The sequence below is a fragment of the Hemitrygon akajei genome, chromosome 11 (genome assembly GCF_048418815.1).
Source record: "Hemitrygon akajei chromosome 11, sHemAka1.3, whole genome shotgun sequence".
Lineage (NCBI taxonomy): Eukaryota > Metazoa > Chordata > Chondrichthyes > Myliobatiformes > Dasyatidae > Hemitrygon > Hemitrygon akajei.
Window position 1 is genome coordinate 72567749 of NC_133134.1, and position 21575 is coordinate 72589323.

Below are 21575 nucleotides of genomic sequence, written 5' to 3' on the forward strand. Positions count from 1 at the left end.
AAGGGGTAGGTCATTTAGGACAGAGTTAAGGAAAAACTTCTTCTCCCAGAGAGTTGTGGGGGTCTGGAATGCACTGCCTCGGAAGGCAGTGGAGGCCAATTCTCTGGATACTTTCAAGAAGGAGCTAGATAGGTATCTTATGGATAGGGGAATCAAGGGATATGGGGACAAGGCAGGAATCGGGTATTGATAGTAATTGATCAGCCATGATCTCAAAATGGTGGTGCAGGCTCGAAGGGCCGAATGGCCTACTTCTGCACCTATTGTCTATTGTCCCCGCACCTGGACCATAGCCCTCCATATCCCTTCCATCTATTTACTTATCCAAACTTCTTAAATGTTGTAGTCAAACCTGCTGGCAGCTCATTCCACACTCTCACCACCCTCAGAGTGAAGAGGTTCCCCTTAAATCTTTCACCTTTCACCCTTAACCCATGACCTCTAGTTCTAGTCTTACCAAGCCTCAGTGGAAAAAGCCGGCTTTCATTTACCCTAAATCAGAATTAGAAGCAGGTTTAATATCACTGACAAACATACAGTATGTTGTGAAAATTGTTGTTTTGTGACATCAGTACAGTGCAATAAATTTAAGACAACACAAATTACAGTAGAAAATATGTACATAAAGATTAAATAGTGCAAAAAGGTGAGCAATTATGAAAAAAATAGTGAGGTGGTGTGCATGTGTTCATTGTCCATTCAGAAATCTGATGGCAGAGGGAAAGAAGCTGTTCCTGAAACGTGTGTCTTTCCTCATGGATGATGGTAATGAGTGATGGGGTCCTTCATGATGGATGCCGCCTTTGAGGCATCGAGTTTTGAAGATGTCCTCTATGCTCGGGAAGCCGGTGCCCATGATGGAGCTGGTTGCAACTTTCTGCAGCTTTTTTCCATTTCTGTCCCCTATCTATACCCTTCATAATATTCGATGCTTCTGTCAAATCTTCCCTCATGCACCTACACTCCAGGGAATAAAATCCTACTCAGGCATTGCAGACAGATGGATTTGGGTGAGCAGTGCTGTGTTCGTGGTCAAATGCCTCCTATTTGTTAATAAGAGAGTCTTCCAACAGAACAGTTTAGCACAGACTGAAGTTTATTTGTTAATGAATGGAGTTGTCTTCATGGGCAAACAGTGCTTTGATTGTGTTACGTGAATACTGTCTGGAAAGTAGAGTAGATAGACGGGGACCACACAGGTTGCATAGAAAAAACAAAGTACTGACTAACAGTGCCAACGTCTGGCTCCTAATTCGCTCAGATTGCAGCGAGGGAAAAGAATGAAAAGCTGTCTTATTGGTCTATTGAGCACTCCAGTTCTTGAGAGTTCAGTGCTGTGGATGACTTCATTCAATCTGTTCCCTGCTGACATGCAGTGGCTTCTAGAGAATTGGGTACCAATTCACCGAAAAGGCATTCAACCTAAAATTGTAAGATCCTTGTGCACTGTTGTTTTCCTTGCAATATACATAATTGTTTGCATTCTGACTGTCCTTGAAATCCACCCCCCAGCTCCTGTGAAGTGACTCAGGCAATTACAGTGGTCAAGCAGCATTAACCTTAAACTTTGACTCTGTTGCTCTTTCTGCAGATGCTGTCTAGCCTGCTGAGTGCTTCCAGCATTTTCTGTTTTTATGTTATGCTTCCAGCATTAAGTCTTTTTTTTTTCAATTAATTACTCCACCCTGGCTGATGGCACAAGAGACTGCAGATGCTAGAAGCTGGAACAAAAAACAGAACACTGAAAGAACTCAGTAAGTCAAGCAGCGTCTGTGGAGGCAAAAGGTGCAAGTTGATGCTTCAGTTGAGATCCTGCATCAGGATAAGAGGGAGGAGGATGGATTTCCAGGAAATACCAATATTTCCTGGGGGTGGAGGTGTCCTTTAGGTTGTTATAGCCGGCAGAGCGAGCAGGAATACGCTCCAACTATCTATTAAGTGCTCTCAATGGCGTGCGTCTCCAATAGCCTTTGACAACCAAGTCCACCTACTGGCCTTCACGTGTAGCTTAGCTACTAAGCTCAGCCGAACAGTCTCTTCTGATAGTAGAAGGGGCAAAAGCAGGTTACTGGCATCTTAAAACCAATTGCTTTGGGCAAATGAGGCTTGTCAGCAGTGGTTGGCAGCTCATTTAGGAGAAGGAAAACTGATGCTCGACCTCTGTTGCCTTGGGGCTATGTTCATGAGGTAGCATTCGCAAGTAAACCCAGAGGAAAACTCCGGAGCTGGGGTTCAATGCTGCCTGGGAACTCCTGCGATACTGCTGGTGCCAAACTGTATCAATCGTTCGTCTCTGCTGTTCCTTTGGAATCATCAGCTGCGTGGAGTGGGAGCCTGCTGCATGGGTATTGGCTTGCTCTCCATTTTGTACTGCCGTGGCTTGCGTATCACGTAGAAAGCTGTGACGCAACATCCATGGTGAACCCTAACCAACAGAGGGCTTTGGGGGGGCGGGTGGTGGAGGGTAGAGGATAGTTAGGTGATGGGTGAAACCAGATGGGGAGATGAGTTCACAAAAGTTGGTTGATGGGAAAGAGAATGCTGCGCAAATAGATCCAGATTGGGTAACAGGGCTGGGAAGGGGTGGAGGGTGACTGTGTGTGGGAGAGAAATACAGCATGTGGATTGGAAAAATTGGAAAATTGAGTATTCAACTCTGCATTATTATGATGTAAGTGTTGGTATTTTTTGGTATTTTCTGTTGATTCTCAACAGCTGCAGAGATGTGCATGAGTAATTTAAGCTCCGAGTTAACCAAGGCTTTGGGGAGGTTTTTGTACTTGAGCAGTGATGTGATATCCTAAAAATCCATTAAAACAAGTAGGTATGCTCCTTAATTTAACCTCCACTTCCAAGCGCATGTTTTGGTCAGCACTACACACACTCTAAACTTTGCTGGAGTGTTATTTTGGGATTTGAATACTGGGCAAAGTCTTGTTTCAAGTAGGTGAAATTGGTAAACTGGTTTGTTACGGTCTCATGTTCTAAAGTACAGTGCAAAAATATCATTAATGTAAGAAAGTCACTCTTAATCACATGGAGTTCAAGGGAAACTTCCTTCTGCCGAGTGATAGGGAATATGTACTTTGCTCGCAGAGATGGTAGTCAATGTGAAAACCCTTGATGGAAAGCTATATAAGTATGTGACGGCAGAAGAAATAGATGAATATGATAATGGATTTGAATGATATAGTGGTGAGATGTGATGCCATGGCTAAGGGCAAAATGGACAATGTAAATCTATGTAAATCTTAAATCCTTTGGTGATGTGGTGTACACTCATTTGGAAGTTGGGATTGTGTGCAGTTTTGGTCACCGAATTACAGGAAGGATATTAATAAGGTTGAAAGAGTGCAGAGAACGTTTAAAAGGATGTTGCCAGGACTTGACAAACTGAGTTACAGAAAAAGGTTGAATAGGTGAGGACTTTATTCCCTGGAGCGTAGAAGAATGAGGGGAGATTTGATAGAGGTGTATAAAATTATGATGGGTATAGATAGAGTGAATGCAAGCAGGCTTTTTCCACTGAGGCTAGGGGAGAAAAAAGAACCAGAGGACATGGGTTAAGGTTGAAGGGGGAAAAGTTTAAAGGGAACATTAGAGGGGGGCTCCTTCACACACAGAGTGGTGGGAGTGTGGAATGAGCTGCCAGATGAAGTGGTAAATGCGGGCTCACTTTTAACATTTAAGAAAAACTTGGACAGGTACATGGATGAGAGGTGTGGAGGGATATGGCCCAGGTGTAGGTCAGTGGGACTAGGCAGAAAAATGGTTCGGCAGAACCAAGAAGGGCCAAAAGGAAGCACAAAGTACACTGCAGATGCTGTGGTCAAATCAAAGACGTACAAACAAGCTGGATGAACTCAGCAGGTCGGGCAGCATCCGTTGAAAGAAGCAGTCAACGTTTCGGGTCAAGACCCTTCATCAGGACTAAAGAAGGAGGGGGCAGGGGCCCTATAAAGAAGGTGGGGGGGGAGGGTGGAAAACCAATCAAAGGAAAGATCAAGGGGTGGGGGAGGGGAAGCAGGGAGGGGATAGGTAGCTAGAAGAGGAGACAGAGTGAAGGTGGAATTTCCGGTAATTCCCTCCCTCTCCCTTCCCCCATCCCACCTTCACTCTGTCTCCTCTTCTAGCTGCCTATCACCTCTCATGACTCTGCCCTCTTCTACTACCCATAGTGCTTTCCCCTTAGATTCCTTCTTCACCTCTCCTGCCTATCCCCTCCCTGCTTCCCCTCCCCCACCCCTTGATCTTCCCTTTGATTGGTTTTCCACCCTCCCCCCACCTTCTTTCTAGGGCCCCTGCCCCCTCCTTCTTTAGTCCTGACGAAGGGTCTCGACCCGAAACGTTGACTGCTTCTTTCAATGGATGCTGCCCGACCTGCTGAGTTCATCCAGCTTTTTTGTACGTCTTGAAGGGCCAAAAGGCCTGTTTCTGTGCTGTAATGTTCTATGGTTCTATGATACACAGGCTGGCACCCAACTGGAAATGTCTTTATGGAAAATGGGCACAACATTAGAGACTGACATAAAAGGCATTGGCTATCAGGTCTTTGCATTAATTTATATGTGTTGGAGATTAAGGATTGCATCAGAACTCAATAGTTCTAGTGAAAGCTCAACCTGTACATACTGTATATACAGCCAAATGAAACAACGTTCCTTTGGGCCACAGTGCATCCACAAATCATTTATCTCACAGCACGTAAAAGGAAGTATTACCACCAATTAGTTACTAAAATATAATTCAAAATGCATGTGAAATGTGCTGCGCAGGTAAACAGTAAGTAGCTTGCTGTCCTAGTGACGACAGTGGCAAGGTATTCATTAGTCTCACAGTCTGGGGGAAGAAGCAGTTAGCCAGTCTGGCAGTCCTAGTCCTGATGCTCCTGTACCTTTTTTCTGATGATAGTGGGTCGTAGAGATTGTGGGACAGGTGTTGTGCTTCAGACTTTTCATGTACAACACTCCCGGTAAATGTCATAAATGGGATGGGAGACTCTGATCCTCTTGGCAGTTTTTACTACCTTCTATAGGATCTTACAATCCAATGCCTTGCAGCTTCCATACCGCACAATGATGCAGCCAGGTAGGTGACACTCAAATAAATAATACACTGAAGAATGTAATAAATAGGTATAACTAGGGAAATGATTAAATATTTTTTCTCTTCCTTCCCCCCCCCCCCCCCCCCCACCCTTCCGAAAAACAAGAATCAACAGAGTGTGGAATCGGAGAGGCAGAAGATCAACTCAACAATGAGGAACCTGCAAATGCAGCTCCAGGAAAGCACGGAAGAGAGTAGCCATTGGAAAGAGATGTTCCAGAAAAACCGGGAGGAGTTGCGCAGCAGCAAGCAAGAGTAGGTTTAGCATTGGGAAGGTTTCATGTTTGATTTGGTCCAAATCATGGGTTTAAAATTAACTTTAAATGAAAATTGAGCTGGTTTTGCCTTTGCATCCAGATGAACTTGCTGTCAGAAAGGGCAGTGATGGTAGACTTTACTGCAGTTTTAAGTACCTGACTACATTTGCAGTACTGCTGCCTGCAGGGCTACAGTCTACAAAGAGAGAACTGACACGTGCAGCGCCTCTCCTCTTGAATGAGAATATATTAAATCCAGTGCCACTTAAGAATTTGTGGTGCACATTCCAACGTTTCCACTCCTCCAGTAAAATGCTGAGAGTCTACTGTCAAACATATCACGCTTCAGATCACGTGTTCAATCCCAAGGGTGCCTGGGATTGAACAGGTGGATGCTGAGGTGCAAGCTCTGTATATGGGTAGAATGAAATCTTTTGATTAAGCATAGAGGTTAGCACAGTTGTTTTACAGCACCAGCAATCATCGATTGAGATTCTATTCCCACCGCTACCTGTAAGGTCTTTGTATATTCTCCCCTCGAATGCGTAGGTTTCCTCCCACATTCCAAAGACATAGGTTAGGGTTAGTGAGTTGTAGTGCCAGAAGCATGGCGTCACTTATGGGCTGCTCGGCACAATCCTCAGGCTGTTGGTCATTGATGCAAAATGACACATTTCATTATGTTTTGATGCATGTGTGACAAAACTAATCTTTATCGTTTATTGCTATTTCCAAATCCCAGACTGATGCAGATGAAGATGGAGAAGGAAGAATATGACGAAGAACTTCGAGATTTGAGAGATCGTTACTCTACACTGCAAGGCGAGGTGGACCATGTGAAAAAGACCTCAGTAGACATTGCTGGGATGGAGGCATTTAAAGTATGAAGACGCAAGATACTGCTGCTACTGTAAATCTGGAGCAATGTGCAAAGGAGCTGGTGGAATCTTTTCAGCATCTTTGGAAAATGGACAGTCTGTTTTGGGTCAAGACTCCTCTCTGGACTCTTCCCAAAATGCCAACTGTTTCCTTTCATAAATCCTGCTGGCCTCACATGATTCCTCCAGCTCATTTGTGTGTTACTTAAAAATAAAAGTATTGCTTTCAGATTGTCACTACTGCAGATACCCCATAACTGCAAGTTTTTCAGTGGCCTGATGTAATACATGATCATATCTCTTCTGCATTAGGAACTGGATAAAGCAAAGAAGGAACTAAAGGAGAAGACTGCTTCCATTGAGTACCACGAGGCATTAATTCAACAAAAAGAGAAGGAATTAAGTTTACTGAAGGAGGCACATAACGAAAAGGCAGCGAATCATAGCAAAGTGCTGGAAGAGTTAAAACAAAACCATCGCAAGGAAGTGGAGATGCTTAGGAAGAACTGCAACCTCATGGCAGAGGTGAGCTTCACTTGCAACCAATATGTTTAAATTCTCCAATGGAGCATAACAGTTATTATAACATTATTACAGTGCCAGTAACCTGGGTTCAATTCCTGCTGCTGTCTGTAAGGAGTTTATATGTTCTCCCTGTGACTGTGTGGCTTTCCTGCAGGTGCTCCAGTTTCCTCCCACATTCCAAAGACCTACAGTTCGTAGGTTAATTGGTCACACGGGTGTCATTGAGCTGAAAGGCCTGTTACTGTGCAGTATCTCCAAATAAAAAATAGTCACAAGTAAAGAAAATCACAACCGGTCAAACACTGCTCATTCAGCAGATTTTGTGAAGGTGGTCTAGCAGATGAGCTTCTCAGACCAGCTTTTCTCAGAATGCACATCTTTACTGGGAAAGTTTTGTCTACTAGCCCTGGTGTGTGTTAAAGATCCCATGTTTGCCATCAGTTTTATTGTGAACATGACTTGAGTCATGTGAAAGCACTTGCTGCATGCAGTATGTGCGTCTTAAATTTTCATGGTACTTTATTTAAGGTTGTGAAACATCTCTTTTCAATTCATATTTATTTATTACATGTACATGGAAACAAGCAATGAAATGTATCATTTGCATTAACAACCAACACACCTAAGGATGCTTCAAGATTCAAAATTTTTTGTTGTCATTCTTCAGTACGCGAGTATAAAGGAAAACAAAGTGATTGTTACTCCAGATCTGATGCAGCATAGAAGAAACACAATAAATGTAAAAACAATGCTGTAAAATACACGTTGAGTGTGGCTGTATATACGGTACATAAGATTAGCTAATGTTCATAGACTGATTGTACATAAAGAAATGCCAGGTGCAAGAGGATCTGTACATAAGGTGGTTCCTAGGGGTTTCCTAACTTTCCTTGGAGAGGAATCAGATAGGGGTATCAGAACAGATATCAAAGTACATTTAAATTTGTAAGAAGTAGTAGGAGCTTTAGGTGAGCAGGAAAGTGAAATTCCAGCTTCCTGAAGTCAGGATCTAAGCTGATCTGCGATCCTAGCTGACATTGAGTGAGTGATTGTTGTTGTGGCACCACTCAGCCAGGTTTTTAAATCTCCTTCCTATATGCTGATTTGTCACCACCTTTGATTCAGCCCCTGGCAGAGGTGTCATCAGCAAAATTAAATATGGCATTGGAGCTGTGCATAGCTACACAGTCATAAGTGGTCCCAGAGCAAAATAACTTAAAACAAAATGTATATATCACAAATATTTGTCAAACCAAAATTATAAGGGCTGCAGAGGAACAGCAGAGGAGTGGGAAAATGGGGTTGCTGTGAAAACTGTATTGAAGTATAAAATATGCGAGTAGAACTAATGAGTTCAAAGAGCAGGGATTGGGATGATGGGCTAAATATTCAATCCTGTGTTAGACTGTCCTGTAGCTTCACAGGCAAGTCACTTTGTTAGTGTGTGTGTGTGGGGCAGGGGAGGAGGGGTGGCAAGGGAAAGCGGCAGAATGCAGAGGGGTGAGATAAAGTATCTCCACCTGCATTGTAGAATCTTAGTAGTGAGATTTGAACTTCTGGCATTAGCTGTAAGTGCGGAGCATTAAATTAAGTGCATAGTAGTTAGCGAAATGCCGTTACAGCTCAGTGTATCTAAAGTTTGGAGTTCAATCCCAGCATCCTCTGTAAGCGGTCTCTGTACGCTCTTCCGTTAGAATGCTGAGTTTTCTCCGGGTGCTCCGGTTTCCTCTTCCCACAGTCTAAAAACATACCAGGTAGGTTAATTGGTCATTGTAAATTGTCCTGTAATTAGGTTAGGGTTAAATCATCGTTGTTGGGAGTTGCTGGATGGTGCTGCTCAGAGGGCTGGAAAGGTCTATTCTATGCTATTTCTCTAAATAAGTATAAAATATTCAATATACCCCTTCATTGGGGTAGGGAAAATGGTATAAGTAGAGCTCAGCTGCCACCACAGAGGTGTCATCACTAGGATAGTGAGCTGTTTATTGTTACTGAACTCTTTACTGTTTACCTGTTCTGTGCACTTCACAAGCATTTTGAATTATATTTTGCTAACTTATTTGTGATAATATTTCATTTTATGTGCTGTGTGTGATGAAGGTATTGTGAGAACGTTGTTTTGTATGATGTGCAGTTGGATGACAATAAACTTGAACTTGAGTTTTACATTTTACAATTTTTGACAAAAAGTTGTAAAAAGTCACTTTTAATTAAGAGAGATGATCTCTCCAATTTTGCCTGCTTGTTGCCTTTCAATAGATCAGAAATCAAAGCTAATAGTTTCACTGTTATCCTGAACTGTGGCAGAGCCTAGTGGTGTTGAAGATCCGCAGTAGGTGGCAACATGGTAGCATAGCATTTAGCACGATGTTATTACAGTTCGGGGTGTTGGAGTTCAATTTTGATGCTGTCTATAAGGTGTATGTACATCCTCACCTTGAATGAGAGGGTTTTTTCCGCATGCTCCAGTTTCCTCCCACAATCCAAAGGCATTTCGGTTAGTAGGTTAATTGGTTTTGTAAATTGTCCTGTGATTAGGCTAGGGTTAAATTGGCGGGTTGCTGGCGTGCACGTATCAATGTGTTGGAAGGACCTGTTATCTCTACATAAAATGTAGGATTCAATAAATTTCAATCCAATTCCAACCAGTCACTAAAACAGCTGTTCACAGTCAAAACTTCCATGTTTGAAAGTGTTTTGTTTTCTTTTGATCTTGCAGGAGAAAATAAACCTAGTAAATGAAAAGGGAGTTACAGAACAGGCGAAGAAAGCAGCCGATTCTACTCTGAAACAACTGAGGCAGGATAATGAGGACCTGAAGAGGAGGATTTCTCAGATGGACTTCCAAATGGGAGAATGCAAGGACATGCTTGAAGAATTTCGAAGCTCTGAATCAAGGTTGAAAGACAAAATAGCCAGGCTTGAGGTAATTAAACAGCAAAAGCTTTTCTAATTTAATACATTCAAATAGTTCAATTTAATATCCGAGTATGTATACAGTATATATTCAGACATCCACAAAACAAGAAACCCCACAGAATGAATGATAGAAACATCAGAACCCTGAAACCTACCCTACCCCCATCAACAAGAAGCAGCAGAAACATTGACCCTCTCTCACTTGCAGAAGCACTGACACCCCTGCACTCCCCCACCACCATGCAAGCTAAAGCAAAAGACCCTGAAGAGATCTTGATCGTTGTATGATGTTGACACCAGTAGTAAACGTGGGACTTATTTTCTGTCCTTTATTGACCCCTCAGAAGATGTGGTTAGTTCTTACCATCTTTAACTGCTGCAGTGCTTGTGGTGGGGATGTTGTGCTATTGGGTGAGGAGTAGTTGGATTTTAACAATGATAACATGTTTCATGTCTGGTAGTGTGTGATTTGAAAGAGAACCTGCAAGTGGTGTGTTTCCACGCCCTACTGCACTTGTCCCCCAAATGGTGGAATTAGTAGGACTGAGAGACATTGACTTTGGCAAATTGCCTCACTGCATTCAGTAGATGTTATGCTATTGCTATGGAGGGCCAGTACAGAGGTGGTAAATATCTTGGGTAGTGGATTATTCACCAGTCAAGCGATCTGATTTCACGTTGAATGTTGACATTCTCAATATTTTGGAGTTGCACAGAGGCAGAAGTAATTTTTCCAAGATGTTACTGACTGTACCTTACAGCTGTGGAGAAGCTTTAGAGAATGGGAATGTTGACTGGCTTACCTCTAGATGAAAAAATTACTTTTCCCGTATGTCTGTCCTGTCAAATACTGTATTCACCAGTGAGGCTTTCCCCTATTCTTCGTGCTACTTGCTTCACCAATTCACCAGTGTAACCCTCTGGTTCCATCGGCTGTACACCCTCCAGCCCCACCAAACCTGGGAGATTGGAATACAGGCCCCCCAAATCCCCCTGTTTGTGTGTATGCTGTGTGATTTTTTTTTTTTACTTGTTACAAATCAGTACCATGAAATAACAGACAGTACACCACAAAATATTTAGCTTTATAATTCTTAATTTGACTGAAGGGTTAGTAAAGGAAAAGCAAAAAAGAAAAGGGCCCATTTTAATGAAACAGTCTAATGTGCACAAGTTGGAGCTCACGGTTTCCCCTTCGCCGATCCTCCTCCTCCTCCTCCTCATCGAATCCTGGCCCCACTCCTCTGACCTCTTCTCTCTGGCGTCTCTCTCTTCTCCTTTCTGAAAACCCCCAAGCCCAACCTTAGTGACCCTCACCAGAGAAACACCCCCACCCCCTGACTCCATTCATCCCCATTGGATGGCACACATTTCTCTGATCTCTTATCTTCAACGGTAATCCAAACAAGCAGCTTACACAGAGAACAGAAAAGCATAACAGAGAAAAAATATGAACCATCTGAACCAATAATATTAATCATAACCTTGTAGATCACCCTCCCAGAGAACATAGAACATCACAGCACAGCACAGCACTTCAGCCCACAATGCTATGCTGAGCTTTTAATCCACTCCAAGATCAATCTAACCCTTTCCTCCTATGTAGCCCTCCATCTTTCTATTACCTATGTATCTATCAAGAGTTCCTTAAATGTCCCTAATGTATCTGCCTCTACCATCACCCCTGGCAGTGTGTTCCGTGTATTTTTTTTAGCTTTTCTTTTAACAAACTTATTTTTTACAAAAAATTCCCCCTATACAATCACTTTAAAATTAAACCCCATCATTAACCATTTCCACCCCTTGGAAAAAGTCTCTGGCTGTGCACTCAATCTATGCCTCTTTTCATCTTGTACACCCCTATCATGTCATCTCTCATCAGCTGATGCTTTGCGCTGAGACTCTTTATCAAGGCTGGGAAAGTAGGGGAAAGAAGCCAAACTAAGGTGGGGGAGGTGAGCAGGGAGGTGATAGGTGAGGTAGGATACTGGGATTTGATCGGTAGATTTTTTTTCCCAAAAGAATTTTGAAAATTCAATAAGTTCTCCATTAACCTTGTTGAGTCTCTTTTGTCTCCCTCTGTGCAGACAAAACTAGCCACAATTTCTGTTCTGTAATTGTTATACGGTTATATGGTTAACTGTTGGCTAAAATTTTCCATTCTTGGCAATGTTGTTGTAAATCTTCTCTGCAACCTCTCCAGTGAAATCACATCATTTCTATAAATGTTGTTGGTGTCGTCCTTGAAGGGCTTGGCCCTAGATGAAGTTTTTATGGCTGTGATTTGGATGGAGATTTTAAACTGGAGGTTGATTGACTTTTATTGGGTACAGATGCAAAGAGATCCAGAAACAAGGTTACATATGACTAATACGTGGGGGGCATAATTTTAAAGTGTTTGAAGGAAAACAGAGAGGGGATGTCAGAGGTAAGTTCTTTACAGAGTTTGGCAAGTGCATAGAACATTGTGGTAGAGGCAGATATATTGGGGGCATTTAAATGACTCAGATGACTGATAGAAAAATGGAGGACTTCATAGGAGGAAGTGTGAGATAAATCTTAAAGTAAATCAAAAGGTTGGCACGTGGGCTAAAGGAAATGTACTGTACTTTAGTGTTCTATGTTCTAAGGTGGGCAAATGACTTAAATGACTTAGTTCAGCTATTGTCTATTTGAATAACCAGATAACTTCAGAGGTTTTGAATGGCTGTCACTGATAAGTATCCAAATAAGTTAGTATCCTGCCTGTTTTAGGTGGAGCGAAAGCAGATGGAAGAGTCTCTGGGCGAAGTCACTGACCAGGAACAGGAAGCAGCTGTGGCAAAGAGAGTGTTGGAAAACCGTCTGGAAGAAACACAGGTATAGCATTGTCTGTCTCTGAATCCATGACATACTCTAAAGCTTGGTTAACTGCGCTTGTTGAGACCCACGTTCAACTTGGAGCTGGCTTCATGTCACATTGCTGGTCTATTTTCCTAAAATTCCAAACAAAACAACTGGCACTACAGTACTGGGGGAGCACTGCACTGTCAGAGGTACTGCTCAGGTGAGGCATTCATCCAATGTCCTTGTCTCTCTCAAGTGGTTGTAAAATAACCCACAACACTGTTCTGAAGGAGAGCCAGGGGAGAGTTCCTGAATTTCCTGGGCCCGAGGTTTATCCCTCAACTGAGATTATAAAAGCTGATGTGGTCATCACGACGTTACTGTTAGCTTGTGTAGACAGTTGTTTTCTGATGACTACATATCATTATACTTGGCTGGAAAGCACATTTCAGCATCCAGATTGAAACATAGAAAGAATTGTTGTAAATGCTTTTTTCTGAATGCAAAACATTTATTGGAATATTTTAACTTGCGTTTAAAAAATATAAAGAGATTGGCTTTCTTTATCACATGTACATCGAACATGCAGTGTAATGTGTCATTTGCATCATATCAAATTAGCAAGGATTGTGCTGGGCAGCCTGCAAGTGCCATTACGCTTCCAGCGCCAACATAGCATGCCCACAACTCATTAACCCTAAACCATACATCATTGGAATGTGGGAGGAAGCCTACACGGTCACAGGGAGAATGAACAACTCCTTATAAATAACACTGGGAATTGATCCTGATCTCACAGCTGGTGCTGTAAAGCGTTGCACTAACAGTTGTGCCTCCATGCATTGAAGATAACTAGTTAACATTTAGCATATCCTTCACAGCAGAGAACCTTAAATTAATCTCAGAATTACTTTCTCATCAATTAATTGTAGATGAGATATGGTGAGTCTCATAAACCATGTCCTCAGAGTCCTGATGAAGGGTTTCGGCCCGAAACGTCGGCAGTGCTTCTCCTTATAGATGCTGCCTGGCCTGCTGTGTACCACCAGCATTTTGTGTGTGTTGCTTGAATTTCCAGCATCTGCAGATTTCCTCGTGTTTGCTCCTCAGGCACCACTTCTGTTGCACTGCAAAAAGTCAACACTGACAGATGCGCTGCTGAAGCTGCTGCACCATCCCAGGTATCCGGCAGCAATGCATTTGGTAGTGGATGTGGAGTGGCTGTTTCCAGTAGAGGGAGAGGTAGGACCAGAGGACACAGCCTCAGAATAGAAGGACATCCCTTTGGAACAGAGATGAGAAGGAATTTCTTTAGCCAGAGGGTGGTGAATCTGTGAAAGTCGCTGTCACAGATGGCTGTGGATGCCAAGCCATTGAGTATATTTAAAGCTGAGGTTGATGGGTTCTTGATTAGTCAGGGTGTCAAAGGATGGGGAGAAGGCAGCAGAATGGTGTTGAGAGGGATAATAAATCAGCCATGAAGGAATGGAGGAGCAGACTCAATGGGCCAAATAGCCTAATTCTGCTCCTATGTTTTTTGGTCTAAACCAAAAGAGCTGGTCATTAACTTCAGGAATGGGGGCAGCACACATATTCCTGTCTATCTCAGTGGTGCTGAGGTTGAGAGCTTCAAGTTCCTAGAGCCAATTACCTGTGGAGGTACAACTATGTAGATGCTTCAGCCAAGAAAGCTCACCAATGTCTTTACTTCCTCAGGTGGTTAAAGAAATTTGGCTGAATTCTGCTCCTTTGTCCTACGGTCTAATGGATTCCTTTCTTTTCCAGACCATGATTTCAAATACGTGTGTCTGAAAGGTTCGGTTGCAGCTGGAATATTCTATTCACTGGATTTTGTACATTCAAGTATTCATTGCTGAGCTTGCTCTGTTAGCATGAGAAGTGTCCTGCTACTTTTTTTCATTTTCTTTTCCCTTCCTTCGCAATAAACAGCGGAACCTGAGCAGAGTGACCCAAGACTACGAAGAGTTGAAAGAGCGTTTCCAAGATGAGTTGAGGCAGAAGGACCAGCTCAAGAAAGCGAAGAGTGAACTGGAAGAACAGAAGAGGCTTCAGGAAAAAATGGTTGAAAAGCTCCAAAAAGAGGTACAAAGAAGAGAAGGGGAAAAAATTCTTCAAAAGGGCAGTTTTGCTTTGTCCTCTGCTCAAACACTTGCATTAATCCCACTGGTTAACCTTTTGGTAATTGCAAGTTTGCATTGAGAATGACAGCAAAAAGATTAACATAGATAGTTAGCCTAAGCAGGGATGCTTACACATAAGTTTCACGCAAATCATTTTAAAGGCCAATGAGTCTGCAACACAGAACATCACAGCACACAGATCCTTCAGCCCATGATGTTGTCAACCTTTTAACCTATTTTAAGATCAATCCTCATTTTTTCTATCATTAATATGCCTATCTTAGAGTTTCTTAAATGACCTTGATGTATCTGCCTCTGCCAGCACCCTAGCAGGGTGATTCACACACCCAGTGCTCTCTGTGGGGAGGAAAGTGTAAGAAAAAACTATTTATTTGTGACATCCCACGCCCATACTTTCCTTCAATCACCTTAAAATTATACTCTCTGGTGTTAACTATCTCCACACTGGGCTGCCCACTCAATCTATGCTTCTTACCACCTTGTACACCTCTATCAAGTTACCTCTCATCCCCTTTATCTCTAAAGAAAGACAGCTTAATTCATTTTATCCCCTCTAATTCAGCCAGCATCCTAATAAATCTCTGCACCCTTTCTAAAACTTTTGACTGCTTTCATATAATGAGGTGACCAGAACAGAACACAATATTTCGAGTCTTAAACACTATCACTTGCACGGCAAAATACATTCTGCTTTTGAACTCTTTATACCTCTACTTTTTCAGAATCTTATCAGAAACCTTGAGTCCTCAGGCTTCCCAGACGTTCTGTCACTAGAAACACATTTTTCCTTATCTTAGTAGTTTAAAGGAATTCCACTAAATTTTCTCTTGAGATTCTCTTGGTTGACCAGAAGCTGTTCCCCTGACGTAGCCAGGTTGCTCTAATAATCCTTTTGATTTTTCCCATGGTAGATTGAAGTCATCTCTGAGCAGTCGGGAAGTTCAGTAGTTAAGCTGCAGTCTCAGTTGGAGGAGCATCGAGATAAGTCACGTCGCGAGTTACTTGAACACCAGAGACAAGGGAAGGAGAAGACGCTGGAACTGGAAAAGGCAAACATGACCATCAAAAGACAACAAGATGAGGTACAAGCCAGGTTTGCTCAGGGGTGTAGGCCGCTTTCCATCTTTGCTCGCGAGCCTGTTTCCCTATAAGACATACTAGTGCCAAGGATTCCCTGAACGTGGATATAAATGAATCTCAATAAAATTTGTGGTCAGCAACTAATGTGGTTGAAGGCCAGCATTGTTTACGTACTGTCCGCTCAAAGCCAGGCGTTGATCATTTTAAAGAGTCTGGTAGGATTTGTTTTTGAAAACTTGTGTAGAACTGCTATCTTGCTGAAGAGCCTACACAGCAAAACACATTAGTAGTTCAGCTATTCTGAAATGAGAAGCAGCCTAGCACAACTTGAAAAGCTGAATCTAACTATGTCATGCTAACTTAGGAGCAAAAGTCAAATGTAGATACCAGAAATCTGATGTTGGAAACATTCAGCTGATTCGGCAGCACCTGTGGAAAGATAAACAGTTGAAGTTTCTGGTCTGTACACTACATCAGGGAACCAAAAACGACAATATTCCAAAAGAATTTGGAAATCAAGGGATACATTTGTTGGAATTTTCAGCATATTCTAGGGAACTGACTTGGAAGCACAAGTAGCATAGTGGTTAGTGTAACTCTTAATGCCAGCAACCAGGGTTCAATTCCCACTCCTGCTTGTACATTCTGCTCATGACTGCGTATGTTTCCTCTGGGTGCTCTGGTTTCCTCCCACATTCCAAATACGATGGTTCATAGGTTAATTGGTCACATGGATGTAGTGTCATATTGAGCTGGAGGGTCTTGTTGTGATGCTGTATCTCTAAGTAAAAACCCAGGAAGAACTTTTGATGAAATTGGTAGCCTGAAATGATCCATTATATTTGAAGTAGTGATCAGTTCCTGCCACTAGATGGTAACAGAGTTAGCATTTAGCATAACATTTATCTTGTTCACAGCAAACATCCCGAGAGTTTCACGGTAAACAAATGGGTGGTGTGATAATGTAGTAAAACAAGACACTGAAATAAGTACAGTAAAACTGAAAAATTCAACAATTTAGGCAACATCTGCAAAATTAACATTTTGAGAGAATGAAGATTGGGTTTATTTGTCACGTGTACATCTAGACAAGCAGTTGTTTGTTTCAGTGACCAACATAGTCCGAGGAGGTGCTGGGGGCAACCCTGCAAGTGTCGCTATGCTTCCGGCGCCGACATAGAATGCCCGCAACTCACTAACCCTAATGCGTACGTTTTTGGAACGTGAGAGGAACCCGGAGCACCTGGAGCAAACCCATGCAGTCACTGGGAAAATGTACAAACTCCTTACAGGCAGTGGCAGGAATTGAACCTGGATCAGTGGTGCTCTAAAGCATTAACTGCTATGTGACCATGCCTTACCTAGTTCATCTGTCAAAGACATCAAACATAACTTCTGTTATCTTCAGACTAGACTGCCAGTCTGTTTCTATTCTCTATAAACTCTACCCAAATCCCAGCTCTCACAAGGTCTGTTCAGTCAACACTGGCCCACACCCAGTCATGATTTTAGAATATTCCCATCCCATCTTCAGATCCCTCCCTGTCCTAATCCCTTATTTAATTAAAGGGCTGACAGAAATGTCAAACATCTGCTCCTCTTGTTGATCATTCCACTGTCGTCAGCCAAGCCTTCAACTACTGAGATTGTAAACTTTGGAATTCCCTTCCAGAACTTCTTTGCCCCTCTTTTTCTCCACTAAGGTGCTCCTTAAAATTTAACCTCTTTAGCATTACATAGTTGTTTACATCGTCGAAACATTAACTGTTTATTCCACTCCATAGGTGCTGCCTGCCTTCCTGAGTTTCCCCACTATTTTGTATGGTGCTACCTTTTTAACCAGTTTTTTTTGGTCACTTAGTTCTCATAAAGGAAAATAAAGAACTACAATAGAATTTATGAAAAACTATACATAAATACTGACAAACGGCTAATGTTCCAAAGAAGACAAGTTGTGCAAATAATAAAACAAAAACAGAACATACAAGTTGTAGGGTCCTTGAAAGTGAAGTGAGTACAGGTTGTGTAATCAGTTCAAAGTTGTGGCAAATGAAGTTATTCATGCTGGTTCAGAAGCCTGGGGTAGGGTAATAACTGTTCTTAACCTGGTGGTGTGGGACCTAAAGCTCCTGAACCTCCTGCCCGATGGTGGTAGTGAGAAGAGAGCATGGCCTGGATGGCGAGGTTCTTTGAAACCGAATGCTGCTTTCTTGTGGCAGTGCTCCATTTAAATGTGCTCAATGTTTGGGGAAAGATCCACCTGTGATGAACTGGGCTTTCTCCTTGTAAATGTCATTTCCAGTTTTCTTTTGTTGCAAAACTTTGATGCAGTTTCAGTGTTTGCTGTTAATTGCATTGCACAATGAAGGGGTCCATCCAAGGGGTCAGTGTGGTCATAGTGGAGGATTACAAATACCTGGGGATACGAACGGACAATAAACTGGACTGGTCAAATAACACTGAGGCTGTCTACAAGAAGGGTCAGAGCCGTCTCTATTTCCTGAGGAGACTGAGGTCCTTTAACGTCTGCTGAATGATGCTGAGGATGTTCTACAAGGCTGTGGTGGCCAGTGCTATCATGTTTGCTGTTGTGTGCTGGGGCAGCAGGCTGAGGGTAGCAGACACCAACAGAATCAACAGACTCATTCGTAAGGCCAGTGATGTTGTGGGGATGGAACTGGACTCTCTGACAGTGGTGTCTGACAAGAGGATGCTGTCCAAGTTGCATGCCATCTTGGACAATGACTCCCATCCACTCCATAATGTACTGGTGAGGCACAGGAGTACATTCAGCCAGAGACTTATTCCACCGAGATGCCACACTGAGCGTCATAGGAAGTCATTCCTGCATGTGGCCATCAAACTTTACAGCTGCTCCCTCGGAGTGCCAGACTCTCTGAGCCAATAGGCTGGTCCTGGACTTATTTCCACTGGGCATGATCAACTTATTATTTAATTATTTATGGCTTTATATTGTTATGTTTCTACACTATTCTTGGTTGGTGCGGCTGTAACAAAACCTAATTTCCCTCGGGATCAATAAAGTATGTCTGTCTGTCTGTCTGAAAGGTGTTGTGTTTATCCCTCCAGATTGGCCATTTGAAACAGGAGTTGCAACAGAGCAATGCTGAAAAGGAGAGTGCGCTGCTGGATAAAGATGTGCTGGGACAGAAGGTGCAGTGCTTGGAACAGGAAATGGATACCAAGCGAAGGAACCAGGATGACAAGTCCAGGCTGGCAAAAGTACTGGAGGTCAGTTGCTTGTGTATTTATACAAGGAGGCCTTTTGATCCACCCCTGCTCCCTATTATTATCCAGTAGCCTGTTCTGTCCACGCACCTATCAAATGCCCCTTTAATTCCTTCGCAATTCCAGGGAGGGTTTATAGCAGCCATTAACTGGTGCATTGCTATCTGGTATAGAGTGGACAATACACAGGATCAGAAAAATCTGCAAAGGGCTGTATACGCTGCCAGCTCTATCATGGGCACCAGCCTCCCTAGCCTTGAGGACATCATCAAAAGGCGTTGCCTCAAAAAGGCAGTATCCATCATTAAAGATTTCCATCACACAGGACATGCTCTCTTCTCATTGCTACCATCAAGGAGCTGTACAGGAGCCTGAAGACACTGTGTTTTAGCTTATTTCCATCCACCATCAGATTGCTGAACAGTCCGTGAATACTACCTCACTATTTTAGTTTTGTTTTTGCACTAATCTCTTATTGTAACAATTTATGTCTTGGTGTGTACTGCTGCCACAAAACGTCAAATTTCACAGCACATGTCAGTGATAATAAATCTGATTCTACCAACCTGCAAGTCTGTGGAAAGAAACGGAAGCTCCAGGAAAAAACACACAGTCACAGGCAGAAGGTGCAAACTCTATATGCAGAAAACACCCATCATCAGAATTGAGCCTGGGTTCCTGCAGCCGTTAGAGAGCAGCACTGACCTGCCACCTTTGACATTGTTCAAACAATACTGCAACCGCTCACCTAGCTTTCAGAACCGTAACGTCTGTCGTCGGCAAATCCAGCGAATGTTGCCTGGACCAACACACAATCTGCTGGAGGAGCTTAGTGTGCCAAGCAACATCTGTAGGGAGGGAGGAATTGTTGAAGTTTCTGATGGGAGACCCTGTGTTGAGACTGAAAATTGAGGAAGAGTGGTAAGATAGGAGCCCTGGGTGATTAGTGGACTGAGGATGGATGAAAGACGATGAAGTAGTTGAATTAACTGGGTGAGTGGGGAGGGAAAAAGGGTGAAGTTGGGAAACGGGCTGCTGGATGATCACAGGAGATGGACAGAGAGGTGAAGGAGGTTGAAGATGGAGACGGCTGCTGAACATTTTTCTAGTCCCAGACAAGATTGGCAGCTATAATCTGATCATTCTAGGAAAGTATGTTAATTCTTTGTAGTTTTTGAGCTGTTTGCAGGGAGCTGTATTAGACCATAGACACATGAGCAGAATCTGTCCATCAAGTCTGCTCTGGTCTTCCATAGTGGCTGATTATTATCCCTCTGAACCACATCCTCTGCCTTCTCCCTGTAACCTTTGACCCTTTTACTAATCAAGTACCTATCAACCTCTGCTTTAAATATACCCCTTCTAGGAGATCATTGTCAAAATATTTGCTATTGGTTGATTATTGTCATATGTACCAAGGTACAGTGAAAAGCTTACCTTGCATTCTGTTCATTCAGATCAAATCATTACAGTCCATTGAGCTACAAAAATCAAATCAAATCAAGTTTAACTATCATTCAAACCATACCTAGATGCAGCTGGATGAGACAGCCTTCCTCTGGGGCCAATGTGCAAAGCATTCAATATAGCAAGTAACATAATTCAAAATAGAGAACAAAAGAAACATATTCACTCAAAAAAAAACATATACAGTGCAAGACCCTGAGCGACAATGTCCAACAATCAATGGTATAGTCTCCCGGCGGCGTGCAGACACAAGCAATTCAGCCTTTCGTTCCACCAAGGTAAAACAATAATGCAGAACAAAGAATAAAAGTGACTGAAAAGGTGCAGTACAGGGAGATGAGGAGAAACTTTGTTTACTCAATCAAATGAGAATTTATACATGCAGAGCATCAAACTGTCAGGGCACCTTCAGAGGAGATGGCAGCTTACAGCCCTCACAAGGAAGAATTTATCCAAGTTGGGTGGGAAAGTTATTGCTGTACAATATTAAGCCTTAATATCAATACCTTATTCCCTCCACCACCTACAATTCAGAAGGACAAGTGGAAAAAGGGAACAGCTTCACTTGCAGAATCCCTCCCAAGGCACTTACACTCCTGACTTGGAAATGAATTGCTATTCCTTCAGTGCCACTTACTCTAAATCCTGGAATCCCCTTCCAACAGCATTATGTGAGTACATTTGCCAGGAGGACTTCAGTAGTTTAAGACGACAGTTTATCACCATCTCCTCATAGTAGGTAAGGGGGAAGTAGTAAACACTGGCCTTGGTAGACTTGACGGTTGCAGAGGGTTGGAAAATTGCAAATGTCACTCCACTCTTTAAGAAGGGAGGAAGGCAGAAGAAAGAAAATTATAGGCCCATTAGACTGAACAGTGGTGTGGGAGTCCATTGTTATAAATGAGGTTTTGGGGTACGTGGAAGCACATGATAAAATAAAGCAAAGCCAGCGTGGTTTCCTTAAGGAGAAATCTTGCCTGACTGTTGGATTTCTTTGAGGAAATAACAAGTAGGATAGACAAAGGAGAATCGATGGAAGTTGTGTACTTGGATTTTCAGGTAGCCTCTGAAGATGCCACACATGAGAATGCTTAACCAGAAAAGAG

The 21575-nt window shown here is 42.7% G+C and overlaps 1 protein-coding gene across 3 annotated transcripts in view; it reads left to right on the forward strand.

The window, feature by feature from the left end:
• Nucleotides 1-21575, forward strand: part of cgnb (cingulin b) — a 153642-nt gene that overhangs the window by 92019 nt on the left and 40048 nt on the right. For all 3 annotated transcript variants that reach the window (XM_073061089.1, XM_073061091.1, XM_073061090.1), the window contains exons 9-16: nucleotides 5213-5361; nucleotides 6106-6244; nucleotides 6554-6766; nucleotides 9486-9692; nucleotides 12440-12544; nucleotides 14462-14614; nucleotides 15585-15755; nucleotides 18844-19005. In XM_073061089.1, coding sequence (XP_072917190.1) covers nucleotides 5213-5361; nucleotides 6106-6244; nucleotides 6554-6766; nucleotides 9486-9692; nucleotides 12440-12544; nucleotides 14462-14614; nucleotides 15585-15755; nucleotides 18844-19005 — 1299 coding nt within the window. The remainder of the gene's footprint in view (nucleotides 1-5212; nucleotides 5362-6105; nucleotides 6245-6553; nucleotides 6767-9485; nucleotides 9693-12439; nucleotides 12545-14461; nucleotides 14615-15584; nucleotides 15756-18843; nucleotides 19006-21575) is intronic.